The sequence below is a fragment of the Drosophila serrata genome, unplaced genomic scaffold (genome assembly GCF_035046125.1).
Source record: "Drosophila serrata isolate PLE 108 unplaced genomic scaffold, ASM3504612v1 contig_184, whole genome shotgun sequence".
Taxonomy (NCBI): domain Eukaryota; kingdom Metazoa; phylum Arthropoda; class Insecta; order Diptera; family Drosophilidae; genus Drosophila; species Drosophila serrata.
This window is the reverse complement of record NW_028257082.1, coordinates 2566722-2579741: the sequence shown is the minus strand read 5'-3', so window position 1 is coordinate 2579741 and position 13020 is coordinate 2566722. Positions and strand designations below refer to the sequence as shown.

The window sequence follows — 13020 nt, the reverse complement described above, 5'->3', positions numbered from 1 at the left end:
TTTTATTTACGATATAAATTGCAGAAATGGTCACGCGACTGACCAAACAATAAAAGCGCCGGCATTAATCTTCTCAGACCCTCTCGCGAATGGTAAGTGGAGCCCCTGCCTCCATGGGGAGACTGAATGGGAAAGGTGGCAGTGGGGGGCACTGACCACCACCCCCTTTTTGTTGCCAATTTCCGGATGCAATGCTGCGAATTTCCGTCTGGAAACTTCACAACGATGGCGACGAAATTGCTTAAATGTAAATAAATCAGTGGTAAGAAAATGTTGCTGTGGTCAGTCCCCGTCCAGGGTTCGCATTCGCAGTCGCCTGTCGTCCACGTCCTCATCCGGACCTGTATCCTTGTATCCCTGTCTGCTGCGCTGTAAGTGTTGGCTTATAAATCAGGCCACTGCAGTGCAAAAGCGGCTGACAGACAACACAGCGCAGCTCCGCATTAATGGCGGCTTAAGTGTTGCACCGCCGAAAAAGAACTCGCTTAATTGCCGGGCATTTTCGTTTAATTTTCGCACAACTTCGTAGTAAAGTTTTATTAGCTCGCCCGGGGCATAAATCAAATGCGTCGGCGACGGAAAGTCGTTTGTCATTTCGAACAATCAATTAAAAGCAAATGTCGCATAAATACACGAATTCTTTTGTGACGAAACGATTCATCCATCATTCATCATCGTGGAGCCTGCAACCAGCAATAAAAACTCTTTGTGTCCAAACTATTAATTTAGGTAAAAAAATGGCAACGAGGAATGAAAACAACTAAAAATTTGTTGAGCGATAAATGAACTCACCGAGTGGCCAGAATAATGGCCTGACTGATGGGAAATGTTTTCCACAGGAAAGTCTAAATGTTGTCAATGAAACGGAGCGATTTTAGCCGGTATTGCTTAGTTTTCATTTATATAAAATTCCTTAACGCTGGGATATTTTTCATTTATGAAAAATTCCACTGAGACTGCAACTCGCTGTCAATGCCCTCTGCATTGTTGTGCGCTTTCCTATGTATTTTCTTTTCATATATATTCCGTTTATTTATTTTGCGCAGCGACTATATTTCTCCGCTTTGTGCAGAGTGTTCGGGCTCGTGTGGGATGAAATCGCATTCAAATTGATTTTTAATATTTATTTATGATTTAGAATACAATTGAATGCCGTTTTCCTGTCATCGGCAATATGAATTTCAGCCGGACTGACTTTATTGCCGCCGCCTGATTGATGGCCGCCCCCGGAGGGGAAGTCTAGAAGTGACTTGGCGGCAGCCACAGCTACGAAATGAGCATAAACACGGCGTTTAATTTATAATTTATGCGGTGTATTTTGATTAATTGATTTCAATCTGGCGGGTTAATGGCTGCCAGCTGGCAGCAGCCCCTTCCCATATATCCTGCGGCTTTGCGGCCTGACATGTGGTCCACTCCAATTTCGGAATCTATTTGGGGCGGCAGCTCCTTGAGGGCTCCCAGGCCCCAAATATTTGATCTAGGCATACCTATATGGGTTTGCTCAGCTCATGGCATGGCATATCTTGAAATCTAAGCAGGTGCTCTGGGATACAGAGTCCTGGCTACCCGGAGCCCCAAAATTTACAAGTCATCGACTGCGACAGCAATGGTGACGCTGACAGTGCTGCGGTCGAAATTTGCATAATTTGCTCGCCATGCAGGCCTCCCTCCGTTCCCGTTCCCATTCCCGTCCATAAATGCTGTCTACTGCGATCTAACTCAGTTCCTTTGGCCGCCTCTATTTCCCCGATGTTTGCGTTGCTTAAGCGAAAACGGTGTTAAGTGCTTTCGCATACAAAATTTACATGGTTTGACAATTTTTGAGCGCTGTATCGGCCATGTTGCTGCTTCAGTTAGTCGATGTTGCCGTTGCTGTTGCCGGTGCTTTTGCTGCTTTTGCTGCTACTCTACTCAATGCAGATTGTCGCCTGTTTTTGTTATTGTTCCTCTGCGGTTGCGTGGCCCGGCTTGACTTCCGCTTCCGTCATTGTTTGCTCACGCGGCCTGTCAATATTTACCGCTTGCTACAAGGCAGGACCGAACACACAGGACCTGCAGCAGCCCGTGTTTGTGGACATCCGCTTGTAACATTTTAGCCTGCTAATGTTTGCTTCTGCCATCGCCCAAAAAGGCCTAATTTAGTGGGACTGAGATCAGTGACCCTGGAGGGGAAACTAAGATTCCTCATCTATCTTTTATGCTAATTAATAATATTTCTTAGTATGGTTTCTAAAATTATTTAAAGGGGCAAAACCCCCTACCGTAAAATCAACACACTCCTTCGTCCTTGTTTCATACATTTTATTAAATTTAATTTATTAACGTTAGCCTAATATTCAGTTAAATATTTTACATGCAGTTCCTTAGATTTTTATTTTATTCAATTTTAATGCTTAAGCTGTCTTAAGCTAGAGTTCATTTCTTCCTGGAATTTCCGGGTTATTCAGCCAACCTCCTTGGATTTCCACTTCTCATACTTTGTTACGTATAAAATGCGAGCCGTGGCCTGCTAATTAGAGTCGTTTATAAATCGTTCATTATTTAGTCGGCTTAGGGTTAGGGTTTGTTTAAATTCTTTATGATTTTTTAATTACAATTTGAACTATGCTAAGTTGGAGCTTACAGCTAGATGAATTTGATTTAGATGTGGTAAATGCCGTAGTTAAGTCTAGGTTACAAGCTAAATGGTAATGGGAGTTAGGTCACTCGAACTAAGGTCAACAACAATTATGAATTCGTTTACTTAGCTAAAAGTTTTCCATCTCGTTTGGCGCTTAAAGCTGTTGTTTAAAAATATATTAACAATTCAGTGTCTTCGCTTTAATGTTAGTCGTAATTATAGCTGTCCATGTTAATTGTATTCCATAATGTACACATGTCTGCTTAGGCCTACTGGAATTTCAATGTCGAGCTTCGCATTCGCTTCGAATCCTTGGCAAGCACTGTTTATTGTTATCTTTTTACAGGTTCTTCCCATCTCATATAATTCTGTTTGATTTGTTAAAAAAGTGCCAACTAAGGTTGCTCTTTCCGCGCAGCTCAGCTCCTTTAAAATCAACTCCGATTTAGCTGGCTTCCTGCTCTGCCCTCATCACATACAACTTATAGTCAATTTGTTTACCAATTATTCCCCGATTTTTCGCTAGCTTTCCATAGTACGCTCTTTTGATTTGCATTTCCTGTGTGGTTGGCTCTTCTGACTTTAGATTAGTTCCTCCTCCTGGGTGCGAGCTTAGCGTCAGAAGCGTGTTCCGACTCCGAGACCGCGATCCTGGGCGATCAGTACATCCTCGCCGTTCAGTTGATGGTGCAGCTCCTCGGGAACGGTCTTCAGCAGCTGTGGCTTGCCCTGGGGAGAGTTGAAACGAGAAGGAGGCCAGATGAGAAACATTTTCGGGGACGAATTGGGAACAATTAAACAACCCCGAAACACACTAAATAGCGCTGCTTTAAAATTAATGAGCCGCACATTATTTGAGTACTCTCGCAGTCATTACGAATTCACGTTCCCCGCCACCAGCCTGGCCAGAAAATGTCAGGAGCAAAAACGTTGCGTATGCGTAATATTTGGTTTTGGCAGAGTGGCATCAGTGGCGAGCCATGAACAGAAGTAAGAAACCAACAAGTCTCGGAGCCATTTGCTGTGTTTTGGCCAACTCCCTTGGGCCAACAGTGTCAGGCTGTGCTGCCGCTGGGAATCGAGCGGGGAAAACAACAAGGACATGCCGACATCAGTGGCAGACAAAAGGAGCAGCTCAAGAAAAGGCAACGCAAAAAGGCAAAAATGTGGCAACCAAGGCAGAGAGTGGGAATAAAACATTGTGAATTCTGTTGCTGCTGTTGATGATGATGTTGCTTGTGCTCTCTGGCTTTTTTTCTCTGCTCTGCCGTTCTTCCTCTTATTTGGGTCATAATAATTGCAATCATTAGAGTCAAAAGTTGCCACACCGCAGTGTCCTTTTGGCATGAAATTGTTGTAAAAACGTAATTCTTTTTGTGGAGCGAATATCAGCAGGGACAATGCAGGGACTGAAGCCAGGTCCAGGACTAGCGAACGACGGACGGGCCAGGCACTGCGAACGCAATGCTCTCTGCGTCGAGGGTATGTACACATAATGGCGTATTTATAAGGCGGCTGACAGAGACAATGAATGGCAGTCACCAGCGGCGAGAGCAGGACAAGCGGCAGCGGGATTTTTTGCTTTTTATTATCCTGCGGCACATTCAGAGGTCATTTACCGTCGCCTCGAACCCATGGAAAGTGCCGGCACAAGCTCCTCTCTAGTGCCGAGCTTTAAACCTGTCTGTAGGGGGATCAAGGGTTATGGATGGCCAGAAAATTGCATTGTCACGAGAGTGAGTTCGCCTTTGAGTCATCTGTTGATCGATGACGCACTGGGTGGCCTAATCGATTGAAAGCGGGGACCTAATGTAGGGGAAATACTGGAAAGGGAAAACGGCGCCCCTTCCGAGTCCCCGAAATTAAGTTGCTTATAGGCATACACTTTTTTGCTGTTAAATATCTGAACTCGAACAGCTTCCGCTCTTAATTTTCTACATTTGGATACCCTTTCGGCGGCTGCAATCACTTGAACAGTTATCAGGCCAACCGCAAAAACCCATTTTCCGCCCCAGCGGCTACCATTTATAAGGGAAAAACGAAAACAAAATTGGGCACAAAAGATGCCGGGCGGGGGTGGCAGGGCGGACGGGGGCCCCAAGATAAATGTTTCCTGCTGCCGGCTCCCGGTCCCGTTCCGTTCCCGTTCCCCATCCTGCTCGCCTTTTGCCTGCAGCGATGCCAAAAATCCTTGCCTGAAAATCCACTTTGCATATTGATGCTTTCAACGTTTTGGACATTAGGCGAGGTTGCCTTGACGACCGGAGCGCTATCAACAAGGAGCAGCAGCAGCGGCTCGATTCCCGTCCACTCCAGGAATTGGGGAGTACATCAAACTGACACTTACCACATCGCTGCCATAAAGGCTCATGCCCATGCCGACGATGCTTCCGTTTCCGCCATTGGCCGCCGTCAGCTGCTGCTGTTGCTGTTGCTGCTGCTGCTGTTGCTGCTGGGGGATTGGCATGGGGCCCGAGGCCGTTGCCGAAGATGTTGCCACCAGACCCATGCACGTCACTGGCTGCAGGAGGCCATCGCTGGTGGTCACCACGCTGTGGGCAAAGATGGGCGGCGGCGGCGTCGGCGAGAAGGTGGCCAATTGTGATGGATGTGACATGGTGACTCCGGTGATGGTGGTGTTCGTGCCAAACATCGGGCTCGTCGAGTACATGGGCATGGGATGATGGGCCAGATCGATCTGCGGCATTCAGGTAGAGGAGTAGGTAATGAGGTTTTAGTCATGTGATGATTTATGTTATATGCTGCGAGTTGGTCGCGAGTTCTAGACGAGGACGAGTTGGTTAGTTGGTGGGTTGAAAACAAAAGTGATTGATCAAAAGGGAGACTAAAATTATAATGCAGCGTCTAAAAGGAAAGCAACTATGTCATGTTTTTCTACAATTTTAGTTAAATATAATCAGATGTATTAGTAATTACTACCATATTTATTTATATTAATTTTAAACAGGTATCCATATGTATTCAAGCAATATAGTATGCAAAATAAACAAGTTACTCAAAGTTGAAGTACACTCCCACATTGTGAACCAATATTCGTATGTGTAATTATATGTTTTACTCGCCATATATATATATATGTATATATATCTGAAGGGAGTGCCAGTGGCCAGTGTGGTTGCCCGCGCATATTGCAGCCATCGCTGGCTCTGCGGTTCCACCGCCACCGCCGCCGACACTTGCCCCGCGTAACGTTGTTACTGATAGTTAACAACGCGCCCGGCGTTTATTTAGCCAACATGGTAGCCATGGTGGCGAACAAGAAGCCGGGCCCGGACTGTATGCGGTGAGCTACTACAATAATTGGCCCATGGGTGGGCCATGTAGCTGCGAGATGGCTTAAATGGGTGTGTATGTGCGGCATGTTTATATGCTTATTTCCGTAATTAACGTGTGTGCCAGGGTGAGGCATATTTACGTTGTTGTGCGCTCAACGAGATATTAATGAAATTAATTTTTAGCGCCATATATATTAAAATTGATGGTTTGACCCCCGGGAAGGGGTAAGTAAACAAGCAAAGACAGCGTCTCATTACATTGAATGTGCGCTTTGCCAGTCTCGGTTGTGTAACTACTAATTCAACTATTTATGGCCACAAAACTTGGCTTATAGAGCTGAGTTTCCGAATATTCTAAACTAATATCGGGAATAACATACAGACAACAATATGGTCCCCAACAGAAAGCTATAGAGAATCGAATTAAAATAATTGCCAAACTAAAAACTGAAATCAATGACCAGAATTTTTGCCAGCAGAACAGAGGAAGTCGAGAGCCAACTGCATGTCGTGTAAAACTTTTCGATAAACGACAATAATAAAGCCAAACAATGTCATTAGGTGAAATGGTTTGCCAGGACTGTGCTCCTGCGGCCGTAATTGTTGTTTCAGCCCTGTATTCCCAAAGTCCGTGTTTCCCACCGAACCGAGTGAGTGCTGTTTAAGTGCATTTGTGCCTGTCCAGCCGGGATGTATGTACATCGATTCGCCCGCACTTGGTCATAACTCAAGTCATTTCAATTATTAAAGGGACTGAAAGCTGGTTCGATAAACAAAGAAGACCGGAACAATGTCCAGTGGGGATTGTTCCACAAAATGGGAACATAACTTGTCTGCCATAGCCAGACAAATTTGAAAAATGCTTTGCTGAGGTGGATATCTATCAAGTCTATATATCTCCCTCAGTCAGATTCTTTGCAAATCTGCGCTCAGCCGTTCCAGGTACTCAATTCTCTGGTTCAATCCCATCAAATACTTTTTCAGCCTGTATCGAGGATATTTCTTGGTCATTATTTCACGTCTGTCTGTTGTCCGGCGTCTCTTTAAATCAGATTTGCGTAAACTGAGGTTTCAGCAGTCCGTTTGCTTGCAGTTCGATTTGTTTGTGCAACAGTGCGTATGTGTAATGTGTTCAGCAGGGCCGGACAATGAAAGGCAAATATTTTGCCATCCAGTGCAGCATGCTTTCTTTTCTGCCTGGTTATTGATATGGTCAGCTCTGTATTGCAGTTCCACCGACAGATGTAATTAAAATTTACCGAAACACAATGCACAGAACTCAATGCAACTCAACTTAAAGCGAAGGAAATAAGCAGAGAAATAAATAACATTTATTTAACAAAAAATAAATAGCTAAGGCAATAACAAAATCATAAATGAAATCATAGGCTAACGGATCCAAGGCTACACCCGCGTCGCGTATCCTTGAACGTAGAGATTGGCGGCGCCACCCACATTGTCGACCACGGCCCCGGCCACATAGCTGCTGCCGGAAGCTGTGGCCGCCTGCAGGTCGGCCAGGATCTCGTCGTCCATCATCACATTTACCTGCGAGTAGATGTTCGGCTCGGCCCTCTTCAGTTCCGCCTGTCTGCCCGGCCGTCCCAAGGTCGCGCTGCAATAGGGGGCCATCCGCTGAACGCCCACGGCACTGCCCACCAGAGGGGCAGAGAGTTCACTATAGCTGAGCTCAGTCTAAGGGCGAAAAGATAGTGAACGATTTGTGTAATACACATTTTAAAAACTTGTAAAAACCAGGAAGAAAACTAATTTAGGAAAGCCTCAATTTATATACCCTTGCAGTTTTTAATTGTTTTGCAAGATCTAATCGGAAATATTAAAACAATACTAAAATATTTTTTGATGTTATTTTTCCCTTGTATGAAAGTTTAGAAACTCATAACTTAGCCAAATTAATTAATTTAATTTAATTTGAATTCGGAAAGCTGTCCGATCTTACTTTTTAATAGTTTAATAAATTTGCAAACTTAATTTAAAATTTCAGAAAATCAAAAATTTTGCCAATTTTTTGCAATTTTAATGATGTAACCCCTTATCGTTTTTTCGAAAAATGGAAAAAAATTGCAAAATTTATTTTTTGACTGGACATGGCTAGATCGACTCATCTGTTGATGCTGATTAAGAATATATATGATTTATAGGGTCGGAAATGACACCTTCAGTGCTTTTTAAGCTTCTGACTAAACTTATAATACCCTAAAAGGGCATAACATAATAACATAACATAACATAAACTTGAAAACCCATAAATTACGTATACGCCATGTATGTATTAAGGAAGCATACTTTAAAAATTTATAAAGATTAGTAGTTCCAGTTAAAAAGCAAGTTTAGCATATCATTTTTAAGATGAAATATGAAATTGATCATAACTAAGCTTCGAATATTCGATATTTATAAATATTTGTGTATTAAAACTTTTTGACCGAGTCAAGTTTAAAATACTCATAACTTAGCCAAAAAGGCAGTAAATTTAAATCGGAAAGCTGTCCGAAGCAAGTTTTTAGAAGGTTAATAAATCTGCATACTTAATTTAAAATTTTAAAACATCAAAAATTTTGCCAATTTTTGGCCAATTTTAATGATGTAACCTTATCGTTTTTTCGAAAAATGGAAAAAAATTGCAAAATTTATTTGTTGACCGGACATGGCTAGATCGACTCATCTATTAATGCTGATCAAGAATATATATGATTTATAGGGTCGGAAATGACTCCTTCACTGCGTTCGAAGCTTCTGACAAAAAGTACCCTGGAAGGGCATAACTAGCCTTCCTAAGTGTGATTTTTCACTAATATTTTCTTAATACAACTCGAGTGTTAAGTGACCAGCACTTTGAGCCCTCGTTTAGCCTTTGAGCCCACGTTTAGCCCCGAGCAGGTTAAAGTTAGCGGGTATTCTTTACACCTCTCGTCGGATCGCCTCCGTCAGCTTTATGTCTGCTGCAGTTGGCCTGTTTGTTTAGGCCAGACAACACCCACATGCGGCGCCTGTCCGTAATGTGTCTGGCCCTTCAACCGACTGGGTTTCCCCCTTCCGCCGACGAGGCACACACTTGGCCGTTTATTGCATTTCGAGCTGGCTGCAGGATGCGCACATCTCTCTCTGCATCCTTAGCGGTTTCTGCCTCGCAGTTCCGAGTCGAGTCGCGCTAGATCCGCCTGCAACTTATTTTTATTAAATTCGCAAATGGAAAATTTATATTGCCGCAGCTGCTGCTTCGGCCCTTACTGCACCAGCTCCTCGGGGGCGTGGCATCTGAAGAGAAATTTCTCCTTAAATGATTTTCAAATTATGTTGGTTTCTTCGCTTCTGCTGCAACTGCAGATGATGCTGTTGCTATTCTATTCCCCACCGAGTCATTGTTGTTTTCGCTTACTTCACGGACGACCTTCAGCAGTTTTCAAAGGGAATTTCCTTGGGGTGGTTACTTGGGGAAATATTTTGCGATTACTCCAATGACAGTATTCGGAAGTTTTCGAGAGAGTTTTTAATAGTTGATGTCTTGAATTTATAAGCATACCACTAGGCACAAAACGCAAATACGTTAAAGTTTCTTTGAGGGTGTTGAATCAGCTTTAAGGAATATATTTTGTTTGCTAATTGAGACCTATTTTCCAATAACCTTAGCTTGCTTAAGAGGACTTCTACTGGGCTTCATCTACTATGCTATGCTCCAAGGATAAGCAACAAACTGCTGGCTATAAAAACCACTTAACCCAAAATATGTGGAGCCCAGCTGCCGAGGGGGAACCAGCCAGGAATGACCACCACCTGGCCAGTGGCCTGGTGTCCCTGGGTCATAAATTTAGACCCTGGCGGTGGCTGCTCGGGCATATTGTAAAAGGTTTAGTGTCCGACGGGGAAGTGGATTAGGGTGTCCATAACTCACCTTCTGTTGCGGCGCCTGCTGCTGCTGCTGCTGATGATGGAGCTGCTGCTGCTGCTGCTGCTGTTGATTGGCGTAAGCGCCCATTTTGCTAACGGGGATAAGCGTGTTGTACTGGATGTAGGGACCATGGCCCGGGGGCGGGGCAGTCTTCTTGTCCACCACGGCGTACGTGGGCATCAGGTGATCATAGGTGCCGGAGTTAATCACGGCATTCTGCTCGGCCAGAGCCGCGGTGGCGTAGGCCCGGCCATGACCCTTCGTCGTCCACTCATCGTCCACGTCGTGACCGTCTGCAAGCGGAGGAGTGAATGTTGGGGATTAGGTGGGGATCATGGTGGCAAAAGGTGACAAGCTGGGCCACCTGTGGAAACTCACCCAACCCACCTTGCGGTATGATGTCCGGATTCTTGTCGATGCTGTCCAGGCTACTCGTCACGTGGCATGTCTCCCGGCCGATGCGATGCATGTCCTGCACTGATTGCCCGCCATTGTGGCCCAGTGTGCCGATGACGAGGCTGCCATTGTTGTTGCTGGCCAGCAGGCCCAGACTGCCATTGCCATTGGCCGTGGTGCCGCCCACGCCGCCACCCCCACCGCACCCGGGGCCGGTGCCGGTGGCGCCGGACACGCCGACAACGACGCCGCTGCCCGGATGCGAGTAATTATTGCGATCGCGCCCCGAGGAGCCGCGCACACGCACCACAATCACAATGATGAGGGCCACCAGGAAAACGCTGCCCACGATGCCGGCCAGAATGCCGAGGAATGGCCGGATGTCCTCGATGACGGGCGCATAGGCCAGCGAGAGGTCTGCGTGAGAGCGGCGTAGAAGAGTGAAGAATAATGGAAGCCGGAAAGAGACCAAGGATTGGAGGATAAGCATTTGCTGCAACATATACATATTCCTTATGCACAGAAGAAAATGCTTCTAAGATTCTCATTAATTCTCGTGAATTTTATAACTAATAATATACATTATTTAATTGTTCTAAGCTTTTAAGATGCATAGAGATCTCTGTACATCTTTAAGGATATGATGAATAGTTTTTAGTTTACATTTCTATTAAAGTTTGGTGATGTTTAACCTTTTATGAGAACATGAGACAACATTTTCTCCCAGTGTGCACGCTCTGTCTCTCTTTCTTACTACCCATCTCCCTCTCTTTCTCCCCTTTTCTTGTTTCTCCCTAAGTCTGCATTGTTTTATGAGCTGCTAACTACGTTCCGTTCTTGGTCCAGTCTGCGTCCTTTGGTTGTTATTGTTGTCGGTGGCAGGTCCTGGCGCACGTGCCTCGAATTTAGTGCCGCCTTAATGAGCTGCATGTGTGTGGGTGTGGGTGTGGGTGTGTGCATGTACATATGTGGGTCTAGTTGTGCATATCTGCGCGTTGTAATCCGCCTTGTCTGCCCCACCATCGCCTCCCCGCTGGGCTTGCTAATTTTTGTCCCAGTCCTTGTCGGGCATGCCAGGAATTTTTAGAGCCCCCACAGAAAAAAAAGTGGAAGAATGGAAAATAAAACCATTCGGCATCCGGATTTATTTGTGCGGAGTGTTTTGGGGTGAAAATGTAAAGTGAAATTTATTCAAAAACAAGAAAACAAAACTGTTATTAACAAAATTAGTCACAATTAATATACAAATCAACTAAAGGCACTAAAAACGAAACATAAAATAAATTATTTATAATAAATAAATAACAAATAAAAAGCAACTCAACTTACACAAAACATAAATCAAAACTAGAAAAATTCATAAGACAATAAACAAACGTAATGTAAACAAATAATACATTATTAAATAACAAACAGAACCAAATTAAGGGTTAACAACAAACCACATCTAAGAGTTAGTTAATTAATAGAAAATTAAATGAAAATAATATCCACCGCTACCTTCTTGCTGGTCAACGTCCTTGCCCTCGTCGTGGCTTATCCCCTTGCCCAGGTTCAGAAACTCATCCTCATCGCAAATGCAGTCGCTTGTGGTGGTGGCCGTAGCCTTGGGCTTGGGAAAAGCTGGCCTGAATCTCTGATAGGACTTAGTGAATGTTATTTTAACTAAAAGGAAGCGTGCAATCGAAATAAGGCGACAGGACGAACCGAGAAGGAAAGAAAACCATGTTAGCAGAACTTAAAGCAAATTAAAAGACAAATGAAGCAGCTGTAAGTGCAGGGCCTTCGCCAATTAATTTGTAGGCAGAGCGCCAGGACTCGGAGCCAGGACATGCATGAAATTGCAATCGCACAGAGGGAAGGGGGATACAGAAGGATACAGAAAGAGAGAGAGCGAGAGACACGAGCAGCCCGCATCAGGATTCATTTTTGGGCCCTCCCCTGTGATTAAACTCACCCGTCTGCTTCTCCGGATCCTTCAGCGTGTAGACCTGCAAAATGGTGGCGTTGCTACGGCCCTTGCCGTTCTGGGCGATGAGGAAGACATTGTAGCCCAGGCCCGGCACCAGGCCGCTCACCTCAAAGTACGGTCGCCTGCAACGAAGTTGAATCGATATCTGAATGTCCAAATCAAGAGCGGCAGAACCGCAAAAAAGGGAAGCCCAAAGAGCCGGACAAATGGGTTTCGCCAGGCACAGAGCAGAGCTCAGAAGGAGGAGCAGCCGAAGCTGGATGAGGCCGAAAGGATATGCATGTGCAAGTTCCAGTGCCAGAGGACGTGGACATTGCCATGGCCATGCGTTCCGCCCGATGCCACGCCTCGTTGGGCTTGTTGTAATGCAGAAGTCACATGGCGTGTGATTCTGATTGCTCTGTGTCCATTCCGCTGCTCCAGCTCCTGCTCCTGCTCCTGTTCCTGCTCCTGCTCCTGTTCCTGCGACTCCGTCTCCATCTCCATACTCACTTTGATTTGGAAATTTTGGGATTGCGTGTCGTTCCATTCATGTAAACCTCCATTATAAAGTCCTGCTGCAGGCCACCGTCAAACCCCTCGATGCATTCGATTTGGAATCCCGTCGATGTCTGGTTGAGCACCGTGCAGTTCAGCAGCGGATCCGGTTCGCCTGCAATCCCATCGAAAAAAAAAGAAAGAAAGAAAAAACCAAAGAATATTTATTATTCCGGCTCAGAAGCAGATCAAGCTACAAATGCCACGGACTCGCAGCATTTGTCTGCAGCTTTGCGTGTACATATTTCCCGAGGTGGCTTCAAAATCAATAAGCCAACTGGCGGCT

General features: G+C 45.0%; 1 protein-coding gene and 1 long non-coding RNA gene across 21 annotated transcripts in view; both read right to left on the bottom strand.

The window, feature by feature from the left end:
• Nucleotides 1–489: 489 nt before the first annotated feature.
• LOC110182939 (uncharacterized) lies at nt 490–1174 on the bottom strand. The gene is made up of 2 exons (XR_002319591.2): nt 793–1174; nt 490–717 (listed from the first exon to the last, which is right to left on the bottom strand). It is a non-coding gene; the product is annotated as an uncharacterized LOC110182939 (long non-coding RNA).
• A 1113-nt stretch (nt 1175–2287) lies between these two features.
• The window catches only part of side-VIII (sidestep VIII), an 83980-nt gene continuing 73247 nt past the window's right edge, over nt 2288–13020 (bottom strand). For 12 of the 20 annotated variants that reach the window (XM_086828033.1, XM_086828026.1, XM_086828019.1 and 9 more), the window contains 8 exons: nt 12690–12849; nt 12183–12319; nt 11726–11890; nt 10208–10642; nt 9833–10122; nt 7468–7614; nt 4971–5321; nt 2288–3352 (listed from right to left, as the gene is read on the bottom strand). In XM_086828033.1, the coding sequence (XP_086684159.1) occupies nt 3242–3352; nt 4971–5321; nt 7468–7614; nt 9833–10122; nt 10208–10642; nt 11726–11890; nt 12183–12319; nt 12690–12849 (1796 nt within the window). In that variant the 3' untranslated portion in view covers nt 2288–3241. Of the gene's footprint in view, nt 3353–4970; nt 5322–7228; nt 7615–9832; nt 10123–10207; nt 10643–11725; nt 11891–12182; nt 12320–12689; nt 12850–13020 lie in introns of those variants that run through there. The other 8 variants (XM_086828031.1, XM_086828028.1, XM_086828030.1 and 5 more) reach the window with 5 other exon arrangements.